At 46.3% G+C, this 13463-nt stretch overlaps 1 protein-coding gene across 1 annotated transcript; it reads left to right on the forward strand.

Annotated features, from left to right (window-relative positions):
* The first annotated feature begins 1728 nt into the window (after positions 1-1728).
* Positions 1729-7245, forward strand: LOC117896450 (protein NATD1). Its single transcript, XM_034804780.1, has 2 exons — positions 1729-2129; positions 7075-7245. Exons 1-2 carry the CDS (start codon positions 1779-1781, stop codon positions 7186-7188), a joined length of 465 nt encoding a protein of 154 aa, XP_034660671.1. The 5' UTR covers positions 1729-1778; the 3' UTR covers positions 7189-7245.
* Positions 7246-13463: the final 6218 nt, after the last annotated feature.

A 13463-nucleotide genomic window follows, 5' to 3' on the forward strand; every position in this document is an offset into this window, starting at 1 on the left:
TAAAGTCAACCATGTAAAAAACTCCTTGGGTCGATTGCTTGATTTGTGCTTTGTCTCGGATCCGACCGTAGCGTTGTTAACACAAGCACTTCCGCTCACGATACCTGAAGACTGCTATCATCCTACTTTCGAAGTGTCGGTAGATATTGGACCTACTGTATCGGATCGTGCGGGTAGGGTAGGCTATCTGAAGGAAACGTTTCCGACCCCACAAAGTATATATATTCTTGATCAGCATCAATAGCCGAGTCGATAGAGCCATATCTCTCTGTCCGTCTGTCCGTCCGTCTTGTTGAGCGCCTGGATCTCAGAGACTATAAAAGCTAGACACCAAATTTTGCATCCAGACTGCTGTATGCTCACACTGAAACCAGTGTAAATACAAGATACAAGAAAACTAACGAGAAGAAAGCGACGTGTGAGACGCTTTTTACGCGTCACAACTTTTATACCCGGCACTCATTACTACATCAGCACCTTAGCAGTGTTTGGTCAAATTTTACATTTTTTCTTCATCTATCAAGTACATCTACAACGCTTCTCACACCAACACGCTCCTTTAGCTCGACCCCCTTCCCTAGACCCACAAACTGCAGACTCGCGGCAGAGGCAGAGACGCGGCCAAGGCAGAGGCAGCACACTGCGCGAAGCAGAGTGTGAATGAGAGAATGTGCAAAAAACAAATATAAGCTGCGGGACGGGGTGGGTTTAGCCACTGCAAATTAATTTCTTCATTGTGGCTATAATAATGATCAAATCGGATCCCAATTTGGTGATCTGATAGATATGGTCATTCCCTACGGAAAGGCGTTTTTAGTTTTCTTTTATCTGTATTTGTAAATAGGTTTGGGAGGTTTTCGCCCTTTTGCCGGGGTTGGAAGGTTGCGGGGCTCATTTTTGAAATACACTTGTAACAGTGTGAGCATACAGAATAGCATACAGAGTATAAAAACAGAACCAGAAATTCTTCGATATATCGATACGAAGTGCGTGTGTGGACTGAGAGAACAGCTGGTACACAGGCCCGAAATATATAGTTTACAATTATTCCGGGGGCTAAGAGTGCAAACTGGAAGAAACAGCTGTGCGCAAGAACGTAAAAGACAGTAGAAATAGATCGTCGGAGCAAAAAAAAAAAGAACAATTCTCCCATGACTTTTTTTAAAATTAAATAGTTTTACTGAAATTAATAAATTAATTATATATTATTTGTGCTCTCTTGGCACTCTCTTGGCGTTTGGCAAACCGTATGCATTATTGGCAAATCATTCTATTTCTATTTTTTTTATAGTTAAAAATTTTCAGTAACTATTTTATAATGTTCAACATAAACTGAAGTATCTGGTCAAAGCGGACTCATCATCTGCGACCAATCAATTTCGCTGTAGCGATTAAATATAAAAAAAATAAAAATTGGCAAATCCCAAATGCATTCTCAATTCAACTACCAGCTCTTTTCGTTACTTTTTACTTTTTATTTTCAGTTTACGAAAATAAAATGTTTCCACGCACAAACGAAATACATTGTATATGTATAGCGAATTCCTGGCTAGAACTTTCCGCGGTGCTGGATACCCTCCATAAATTGGCATTCCTATTTTTTCGAAAGTATCGCCTATCTGATTTATGAACATATGTACATACATACATATGCATATGCATTGATTTAAATTTCAAAACATCGATAATTTCTCAGCACCAATGCGTATGTGTGTGTATGTGTATACATTAGATTATAACAATTCTTTATTTAACTGGTTTAAATATTTCCTGATCTGATGCTATCCAAAATAAAACCTTTAAAGAAACTCTGTTTTATAAGTGGTTTGAGTTTCCATTCGGGCCATTACATTCGTCCATACTCCTTAATGCATACAAAATTATGTTTCAACCACGGAAATTCTTTTAATCAAAATTCAATTGAGCTCAAAGCTTGTACAATGTATCGGCCGGAGAGATCTATGAGTACTAAAATAAGCATTCAGCAAGATCAAGATAGTTTTTTTATTTATCTTGACGGAATGAAGGCAGAATTGGGCTATTTTATTCGAGATGGAGTTATGCATATTGATCACACCAAAGTTCCCAAGGAGCTTGGTGGTCATGGTATTGGCAAGCTGTTGGCTAAGGTTGGTCGTTTTTATATTGCCATGTTATTATTTAATTAAATACCGTGCCAGTGTACGGGATCGGGAAACGACTCCTTCTAGCTTCTACATACATATATACATACATACTTACATATGTATGTATGTATGTATGTATGTATGTAATTATGAATGTATGCACATATTTGTATTTACATACATATGTACATATGTAGCTGGTTGTAAGCAACAGCTGACTTAAACCACTAAGCAAACAAGTTGTTTGTTTTATTGTTAAGCAATATTTACCGTTTGATTTATTTAGACTGAATTTCAGTACTACTTGTGTAACCTCTGAATAAGGGGGAGGTGTGTCACATACATATGTATATACATATGTAAGTATGTATACATATACATACATACATACATACGTGTTTTTTATGCCCGATACAAGTGTCCTTGCCGCGATTCGCCCCGCCGCCTTCCGCCCCTTCAAAGGACGAAATTCTGTCACATCCACACTTTTCTTTTAGATGTACATATGTATGTATGTATGCACATACATATGTACATCATTACTATATCCAGAATGAAGAAATTAATTTGTAGTGGCTGCGCCCACCCCGTCCAGCAGCAGTTTTTTTTTTATTTTTTGCACTTCTCACATTTACACTCTGCTTCGTGTGGTGTGCGGCTCTAGGAGAGGGGGAGAGCTAAAAGAGCGTGTTGGCGTGTTTAAAATTTGAAAAAAACCGCTAAGGTAAAGATGTATTACTGAGTACCGGTAAAGAAGCGTCTCACGAGAAGCGACGTTCTCGTTTTATGATTATTTAAATCTACATAACCTGCCCATTGCACATCGGTGCAATGTGGCAAATTTTGAAATTGATGGATTTAATATTTGAAGGCGTCTTTAATTTTCTGATTCTTGACTATCGGAGTCTAAAAAAAAATTGCTTTAGAAGATTTTGACTTAAGCGTGTGAGACGTTTTGTACGCGTCAGAACTTTTATACCCGGTACTTACATAGTTAGGTATCTGCACGTAATTTTATTTCGCGAATTTTACATTTTACATTAATCTTACATCTGTCACCTACATCGACATCACTTCTCACGCCAGCACGCTATTTTAGCTCGCACCCTCCCTCGCAGAGTTTGGAATGAGAGAATGTGCAATAAATGTGAGGGTAGCCACTGCAAATTAATTCCTTCATTCTGGCTATAATAAGGTTCCAATCTATTCCCAATTAGGTGATCTGATAAATATGGTCATTCCCTACGGAATGACATTTTTAGTTTTCTCTTATCTTCTGGATACAGCAGATTTTCGGCCTTGTGGCCTTGCGGGGCGAAATACTCTTGTAACAGTGTGAGCATACAGAAGTCTGGATGCTAACGTTGGTAGCCCTATCTCTTATGTGTTCTGAAAACTCGGCGCTCATAAGGACGGACAAACAGTCCTGGGTATATCGACTCGGCTATTGATGCTGATCCAATTGGTCTTTTTATTCGGTGATCTGATAGAAATGGCTATTTGGCGAGTTGCGTTTTTACTTTTCCCTTAACTTAACTTAACTTTTTTCGCTCTTTGTGGAGGTGGAATGGGCCGGGCAGATATTTTGGAATACACTTGTAACAGTGTGATATCACATGAGTCTTCACACAAAATTGTGTGACTCGAGTACTAATACATATGTGATCAACCCTTGTATCAGTGTGATATCACAGCAGTCTGGAGGAAAAATTTTGGGGCCTCTAGCTCTTATAGACTCTGAAAACTAGCCGACAAACAAGACGGACAGACGGACGCACGGACAGACAGACATGGCTATATAGGCTCGGCTATTGATGCTGATCAAGAATATATACATATGTATACTTAATGGGGTCGGAAACGTTTTCTTCTGTGCGTTACATATGTGGCAGCTTGCCCCTCGACCAAACCAAGAGGGAAAAAGAAACCCCCCTGGTGGTCTAAACATATAGATACCCTCCGAAAAGACTGCAGGACTCTCTTTAACAGAGCCAAAAGCAGCAGCGAGGTAGCGCACTGGGAAAATTACAAAAGTAAGCTAACCCTATACAAAAAAGAAACAAGGAGAGCAAAAAGGGCCTCTTGGCATAAATTTTTGCTCGAAATTGAGGACACGTCAGAAGCCGCAAGGCTACGCAAGGTCCTGTCAAAACATCCCCTCGGTGGGATATCTCAAGAGAACTGATGGTACGTGGACAAACTCTAGCGAGGACTCCCTACACATTCTTCTCGAAACTCACTTTCCTGGGTGTACGACCATCGAGCCGGCAGACACCCCAAGTGAAGGCCCGGAAACCTCGATGGGGCACATCCTCACAAAACGGAATATAAGCTGGGCAGTAAACAGCTTTAAATCCTACAAATCGCCTGGCCCGGACCAAGTCATTCCGGCTCAGCTACAAAAAGCCGGGGACGTGGCCATCAACTGGCTGCAAAGTATCTTCAGGAAGATACTGACAGTGGGAAAAATCCCCCGCGCTTGGCTAAAGGCTAAAATAGTCTTTATACCCAAGGCAGGAAAACCCTCTCACACAACCCCAAAAGACTTCAGACCAATAAGTCTATCGTCCTTCCTTCTTAAAACCTTTGAAAGACTAGTCGGGCTGCAGCTGAGGAAAACCATTAAACCTCAGTGGCTGTCAGGCGCTCAACATGCCTACCGAAAGGGAAATCCACGGAAACGGCACTCCATGAAGTAATCTCGGCGGTAGAGAAATCTCTTCACGTCAAAGAATACTCCCTAATCGCTTTCCTAGACATTGAGGGAGCTTTTAACAACGTCATACCGGGAGCCATCACAGAGGCACTGACTGACCTGGGGGTGGATCGTCACTTGGTGATGCTCATAGATCAATTGCTCACATGCAGGACAGTGACATCAACAATGGGATCGTCCACTCAGTCAAGGTATGTCAACAGAGGCACCCGCAAGGCGGTGTCCTGTCTCCCCTTCTATGGAACATAGCCGTCAATAAGATCTTGTGTGACTTGGAAGGGGAGGGCTGCAAGGTGGTAGCATACGCGGACGACGTTGCCATTATCTTCTCGGGAAAATTCCCTCAAACACTCTGCGAACTAATGACCGCAAAGCTCGCACGATTGTCAGAATGGACAAAGTCGCGTGGACTGGGAATTAATCCCTCTAAAACGGAACTTGTGTTGTTTACAAACAAATACAAAATCCCGCCCCTCAACCCCCCAATACTAAACGGATGCAGGCTCTCCTTCAGCGACAGTGCCAGTTACTTAGGGTTGGTAATTGATAAAAGCTCAGCTGGAACCTAAGCATCAAAGACAGAGTGAAGAAGGCTACGATAGCCCTCTACACTTGCAAGAAGGCCATTGGGCTAAAATGGGGCATGAACCCAAGAATAGTCCAATGGATCTACCTAGCAATAGTTAGACCAATACTGCTCTACGGAGTCATAGTGTGGTGGACTGCCCTATCGAAGGGGACCATCACAAAACAACTAAGCAAGGTGCAGCGAACTGCAGCCTTAAGCATCAGTGGAGCTCTGAGCACAACGCCAACGGATGCGCTAAATGCTATACTTTGCCTGCAGAGCCCTGACCTTGCAGGTAAGGAGCAGGCAGAAATGGCAGCAATCCGTCTCAGAGACTCCGACCAATGGGTGTCACATCGCACCGGCCATGCATCCATCCTAAATGGAAACAACATCGTCCCTGCAAAAACGGACTACTGCGTTCCGAGGGAGTATACAGATACCCCCTTTGAGACAATCATCCCTCACAGAAACGACTGGCTTGAGGGACCACCTGGTCCAAAGGAAGCCATTCAAATTTTACTGATGGCTCAAAGCTGGACAACAAGGTCGGAGGAGGAATATACTCCGAACTTCTGAATATAAGCTACTCCTTCAGGCTCCCGGATCACTGCAGTGTCTTCCAAGCGGAGGTCATAGCGATCAAAGGAAGCTCTGAGCTGTCTTCAGGAACTAACCCCTGAAGCGACTTACATAAACATCTACAGTGATAGCCAAGCTGCAATCAAATCATTGAATGCGATAACGACAAGCTCGGCCACAGTTGCGAACTGTCGCAAATCTCTTCACGAGATGGCTTATCAGTTCGTCATCAGCCTAATATGGGTCCCGGGCCACCAGGACATTGAAGGCAACTGTATAGCAGATGAGCTGGCCAGAGCTGGAACAACAATCCCCCTTCTCAATGATAAGGAGGATATTCGTATGCCAATGGCCACCTGCAAGCTCAGAATAAAAGAACATTTTAAGAAACTTACAAATGACAGATGGCAAACTGTGCCACTATGTCGCATAACTCGGCAAACATGGCCTAACATAAATAGGAAGCGCACCGATGAGCTCTGCAAACTCAGTAGGAGTAGGTGCAGCTCAGTCATACGCTCCCTTACGGGACACTGGCTAATAGGCACACATGCAAACAGGCTGGGAGCCCCTTATAACGATTTCTGTCGAAGCTGTAGAGATGAGGACGAGGAGGAGACTGTGGAACACCTTTTCTGCTCCTGCCCGGCTCTCAGTAGAAGGAGACTCAATACTTGGGCTCTCCTTTTTCTAAATGACATTTCGGACATGTCTACAATAAGTCCCAGACGGATCGCAGGCTTCATAAGGGCATCCGGATGGGATAATGGATAAAATAGGGTCTCACGGGAGAGAAGGGAGCGAAACATGCGGTATCACAATGGGCCGAAACCGGCCTAAGTGTGTCGGGTCTCTGACAATCCCCGACAGCCGCCTCAACCTAACCTAACCTAACCTACATATGTACATACATCCACTTTTGTGTAAAAATATTTACTCTTCGAGTACCGGGTATAAAAACAGAAAACTGTGTATGTAGCATAAAAGCAGCATCATAGAATCAGTTTAATAAACAAAAATTAACAAAAGAACATGCTTATATAAACGTATTTTCAAGATTCCTTATATTTATTTTATTTTAGGCTGCTTTGGAATACGCACTGCTAAATGGACTGTTCATTATTATTCACTGTGATTTCGTTAAACACTACGTTGAAAAACAAGAGCCACAATATTCAAAGTACATACTTAAATAATACACAAATTCATATGATTTGTAGCAAACCAGGTTAATAAATGAAATAGATAAAGGTACAAAATTATGTTTTTATCATCATTACATGACAACGACATCGACAATTGTGGTATTGTTATATTTACAATCCGATGATCCTATTGGGCTTTGAGGTGGCTCAGAGGGGGCCTAGCTGAGGCCACCGGACGGGTCGCAGGTTGCGGATAGCGAACGGCCTACCCCAGTGGGTAGGTCAGCTGTGAATAGGCGGGCATCCTAAAGAGCATCAACTAAGTTGGCTCTGAGGGAGAGTACCGAAATAAGCAGTCCCGGACAGCCAGCGGGTGTTCGCGACGCAGCAACACTGACGATGCGCTTGTGGTGCCGCCTCTCATTAAGTAGCTCACACAATCCCATCCCTACACAACACCTACCCACATCCTAGCCCCAACACTCACCTCACACCGGGCCGGACTAAGGTGTCACTCGACCCGTGCCAAGAGTCAGCCTGGCTGGGGGCCCGGTATAAACACTAGCCCAGTCGTGAACGGAGAGCTCAGGGATTTGGCAGCCCCCTGTTCTAATTATGCCTTACCCGGGTAACGCAGAGCTCTGCCGGGGTGGACCGTTCCCCTTCTCTGCAGCTCGTGGGAACTACATGGAAAAATGAAATATTGCTAATTACAAAAACAAAAACGAGAGAGGCACTCCCCAAATGCCTGCAGGGAGAAATCCCAAGCGGGAGAAGGCAGCGGCCCAAAGGCCTGGCCCGATCCGCTCAGACGCAGAAAAGACCTGCACGGTAAAAGACGCGGGTACGAATCCGGGTGGATCCCATCCCAAACCTGGGATGGGTGGAAAGTCAACACCCAAAACTGATACCATGGTAGGGCAGCTAAGCAATATTGCGGCTGCTCAACCTTCCGGTGAAGCGGCGGGTGAGGACTTGCCATCTACCAGCGTCCTAGCCAAAAAGTATAGCTATGCCGAAAAGAGAAGTGCTGGGCACATACTCCGTCGGCAGAACGCCAGCCAAGAAGTCAGTCCGACAGCAGACTGGCAAAAAAAAGTAGAATGGGCCTCGACGGTGTTGCCCAACTTCAGTGTGGAGCCACAGAAGGTGGCCGCACAACAGAAGAGGCAACGCTCTCAAGAGACGCCCGGACCTGCCGCGAAGCGATCCAGGGTTCTACCTAACGTATCCTTCGCGCAGATTGCCAAGGAGAGGACGCTGATAGGCGTTCTCGATAAAGGCAGCGCGGAGGGGAAAATACCCAGAAGCCAATGGAAGTGGGTGGAAGCGGCACTGGCCGACCGCTGCTTCGAGCTTCTAGAGAAGGATCCCGGGCCACCCCCAGTCTGCAAGGACATGGGATGGTTCCAGGGAAATATAAAAGTGGTAGCCTGCGAGGATGAGCGCTCCGTGAAGCTATACAAAGCTGCGGTGGCGCAAATCGGTGAGGTCTACGCAGGGGCGAAGCTCGTCGCTGTAGACTGGAGCGAGGTGCCAAGTAGGCCAAGAGCCCGTATATGGGTACCGGCCACTTTCAAGGAGCCCGAGCGGATCCTAACGATGCTGCAGAGATGCAACCCCACACTGCCAACCTCAGACTGGAAGGTGGCTAAAGTGGAGGCATCAAAGGGCCCCACTAACCAGGCGGTAGTGATCCTGAACAAGGAATCGCTAGCCCCGATCGAGGCAGCCAGGGGGAGAGCTCAACTTCGGGTTCAGCTCGGTGACCATGAAGGTCTACAAGTCGGATGCAGCGGCCGAGGCGCGTTCTGCCAACAAACCAGTTGAGCAGGACGTTGCCTCGGAGATCGAGGCACCGGAAGCAGACCCGGAGCCGGAGCCGGCCCTAGAGAGCTACTCCTCGGAGACGGAGCTGCTGCTCGATTTTGAGGCGATGTGTCGGGACGACATCCTCGACGACTCAGACGCCGATATAACAGTGGTGGAGAATGTTTCTAATGAAGTCTCTGAGGCTTCTGCAGATAAATCTCCACCACTGTAAAGCAGCATCCGCTGCTCTTATACTCCCGCTTAGTCGCGAGCGGAGGAGACATAGTCCTAATCCAAGAGCCCTGGGTGGTAGGAGGCAGGGTCTGTGGATTAGCGACAAAGGACTACAACCTAATTGTAGCCCAAACGGAAGGTAAAATAAGAACCTGCATATTAGCAAGAAAGCACTTAAATATCTTTCTGCTCCACAACTTTAGCAACGGCGACAACACGGCGGCCAGCCTAGAGCTACAAGGGACACGCCTGAACCTGGTGTCGTCCTACATGGCTCATGAGGAAAGCGATCCTCCCAGTGACCTCGTTCGCAAGATTGTCAGCGATAGCGAGAGGTCGGACACAAGCCTACTAATAGGCTGCGATGCCAACGCTCACCACACCCAATGGGGAAGCTCGGATACAAATGTAAGGGGTGAGTCACTTTTTAGCTTCATCCTTAACTCCAACCTATTTATTGGAAATCGGGGTAATGACCCCACTTTCATTATAAAAAACCGCCAAGAGGTTATTGACCTCACTCTGTTATCTCACAAACTGTTAGACACTATGAAAAGTTGGAGAGTCCTAGAGGACCACTCCTTCTCCGACCACAGGTACATCGAGACAACCCTATCGCTCGAAAGCACCATACCCACTAGCTATGTAAACCCAAGAAAACCAACTGGGATACGTATAGCGCAAAAATGGAGGAATTCCTCCCCCCCCTAGCCCCAAAATGCCCGGATACACAAGACGATCTTAACCGTCTTGTGGACAATTTCACGGAAGCTTGCAATAAGGCCTTCATGGCAGCTTGCCCCTCGACCAAACCAAGAGGGAAAAAGAAACCCCCCTGGTGGTCTAAACATATAGATACCCTCCGAAAAGACTGCAGGACTCTCTTTAACAGAGCCAAAAGCAGCAGCGAGGTAGCGCACTGGGAAAATTACAAAAGTAAGCTAGCCCTATACAAAAAAGAAACAAGGAGAGCAAGAAGGGCCTCTTGGCATAAATTTTGCTCCGAAATTGAGGACACGTCAGAAGCCGCAAGGCTACGCAAGGTCCTGTCAAAACATCCCCCTCGGTGGGATATCTCAAGAGAACTGATGGTACGTGGACAAACTCTAGCGAGGACTCCCTACACATTCTTCTCGAAACTCACTTTCCTGGGTGTACGACCATCGAGCCGGCAGACACCCCAAGTGAAGGCCGGAAACCTCGATGGGGCACATCCTCACAAAACGGAATATAAGCTGGGCAGTAAACAGCTTTAAATCCTACAAATCGCCTGGCCCGGACCAAGTCATTCCGGCTCAGCTACAAAAAGCCGGGGACGTGGCCATCAACTGGCTGCAAAGTATCTTCAGGAAGATACTGACAGTGGGAAAAATCCCCCGCGCTTGGCTAAAGGCTAAAATAGTCTTTATACCCAAGGCAGGGAAACCCTCTCACACAACCCCAAAAGACTTCAGACCAATAAGTCTATCGTCCTTCCTTCTTAAAACCTTTGAAAGACTAGTCGGGCTGCAGCTGAGGACAACCATTAAACCTCAGTGGCTGTCAGGCGCTCAACATGCCTACCGAAAAGGGAAATCCACGGAAACGGCACTCCATGAAGTAATCTCGGCGGTAGAGAAATCTCTTCACGTCAAAGAATACTCCCTAATCGCTTTCCTAGACATTGAGGGAGCTTTTAACAACGTCATACCGGGAGCCATCACAGAGGCACTGACTGACCTGGGGGTGGACCGTCACTTGGTGATGCTCATAGATCAATTGCTCACATGCAGGACAGTGACATCATCAATGGGATCGTCCACTCAGTCAAGGTATGTCAACAGAGGCACCCGCAAGGCGGTGTCCTGTCTCCCCTTCTATGGAACATAGCCGTCAATAAGATCTTGTGTGACTTGGAAGGGGAGGGCTGCAAGGTGGTAGCATACGCGGACGACGTTGCCATTATCTTCTCGGGAAAATTCCCTCAAACACTCTGCGAACTAATGACCGCAAAGCTCGCACGACTGTCAGAATGGACAAAGTCGCGTGGACTGGGAATTAATCCCTCTAAAACGGAACTTGTGTTGTTTACAAACAAATACAAAATCCCGCCCCTCAACCCCCCAATACTAAACGGATGCAGGCTCTCCTTCAGCGACAGTGCCAGTTACTTAGGGTTGGTAATTGATAAAAAGCTCAGCTGGAACCTAAGCATCAAAGACCGAGTGAAGAAGGCTACGATAGCCCTCTACACTTGCAAGAAGGCCATTGGGCTAAAATGGGGCATGAACCCAAGAATAGTCCAATGGATCTACCTAGCAATAGTTAGACCAATACTGCTCTACGGAGTCATAGTGTGGTGGACTGCCCTGTCGAAGGGGACCATCACAAAACAACTAAGCAAGGTGCAGCGAACTGCAGCCTTAAGCATCAGTGGAGCTCTGAGCACAACGCCAACGGATGCGCTAAATGCTATACTCTGCCTGCAGAGCCCTGACCTTGCAGGTAAGGAGCAGGCAGAAATGGCAGCAATCCGTCTCAGAGACTCCGACCAATGGGTGTCACATCGCACCGGCCATGCATCCATCCTAAATGGAAACAACATCGTCCCTGCAAAAACGGACTACTGCGTTCCGAGGGAGTATACAGATACCCCCTTTGAGACAATCATCCCTCACAGAAACGACTGGCTTGAGGGACCACCTGGTCCAAAGGAAGCCATTCAAATTTTACTGATGGCTCAAAGCTGGACAACAAGGTCGGAGGAGGAATATACTCCGAACTGCTGAACATAAGCTACTCCTTCAGGCTCCCGGATCACTGCAGTGTCTTCCAAGCGGAGGTCATAGCGATCAAGGAAGCTCTGAGCTGTCTTCAGGAACTAACCCCTGAAGCGACTCACATAAACATCTACAGTGATAGCCAAGCTGCAATCAAATCATTGAATGCGATAACGACAAGCTCGGCCACAGTTGCGAACTGTCGCAAATCTCTTCACGAGATGGCTTATCAGTTCGTCATCAGCCTAATATGGGTCCCGGGCCACCAGGACATTGAAGGCAACTGTATAGCAGATGAGCTGGCCAGAGCTGGAACAACAATCCCCCTTCTCAATGATAAGGAGGATATTCGTATGCCAATGGCCACCTGCAAGCTCAGAATAAAAGAACATTTTAAGAAACTTACAAATGACAGATGGCAAACTGTGCCACTATGTCGCATAACTCGGCAAACATGGCCTAACATAAATAGGAAGCGCACCGATGAGCTCTGCAAACTCAGTAGGAGTAGGTGCAGCTCAGTCATACGCTCCCTTACGGGACACTGGCTAATAGGCACACATGCAAACAGGCTGGGAGCCCCTTATAACGATTTCTGTCGAAGCTGTAGAGATGAGGACGAGGAGGAGACTGTGGAACACCTTTTCTGCTCCTGCCCGGCTCTCAGTAGAAGGAGACTCCAATACTTGGGCGCTCCTTTTCTAAATGACATTTCGGACATGTCTACAATAAGTCCCAGACGGATCGCAGGCTTCATAAGGGCATCCGGATGGGATAATGGATAAAATAGGGTCTCACGGGAGAGAAGGGAGCGAAACATGCGGTATCACAATGGGCCGAAACCGGTCTAAGTGTGTCGGGTCTCTGACAATCCCCGACAGCCGCCTCAACCTAACCTAACCTAACCTATATTTACAATGTAATTAGAGCACTTTGCTTCTGCATTATTGGTAGATAGTAATATTGTTGGGCTACTAAGCTTTTTCAGTATCCTAGTTTTCCGAGAACATTAACGAGACGATTGTGGGTCAGTTTATATCGGGCTTACAGCTGATAATAGTATGTACTGCGATACATGCTGATGTTGAGAGTTGGTTGGTTGGTAGCTGTGAGGATCTTGTCCGACGATGCAATCTCCAGTTGGTTTGTGTCTTGGAATCCAACTTCTGTGGCAGCATATAGGCACGCGTATGTGAGTTGGGTGCATCCTTAATGTGTGCTTGAAAAACAAGATGTTTATTATTGAAACGCAGCAATCGAACCGAATAAAAGGCCGCATCCGAGAGACTATAGAGAAGATGTTGAAACTTCTCGTTTTCATTGAGATCTGCACCTCGAATAGTTCTAATAGCTCATGAGAAGCATCAGTAAGCTAACCATGATGATGGTATGATTTTCAGAATGGTTTGGTAGGGTGGTGAAATGAGTAACTACGCGCAAGTGGCCTAGCTCGAGAGCAGCCAGGAACTCAGCTTTAAACCAGATGAAAAGAGTATCACAAGTCTCGCAGCGCTCCAGTTC

Source organism: Drosophila subobscura, chromosome O (assembly GCF_008121235.1).
Source record: "Drosophila subobscura isolate 14011-0131.10 chromosome O, UCBerk_Dsub_1.0, whole genome shotgun sequence".
Taxonomy (NCBI): domain Eukaryota; kingdom Metazoa; phylum Arthropoda; class Insecta; order Diptera; family Drosophilidae; genus Drosophila; species Drosophila subobscura.

Coding starts and splice junctions, on each gene's coding strand:
- LOC117896450 (XM_034804780.1), top strand. CDS start 1,779: ATGCTATCCAAAATAAAACCTTTAAAGAAACTCTGTTTTATAAGTGGT. Junction 2,130..7,074: donor TTGGCAAGCTGTTGGCTAAG/GTTGGTCGTTTT, acceptor ATTTTATTTTAG/GCTGCTTTGGAATACGCACT.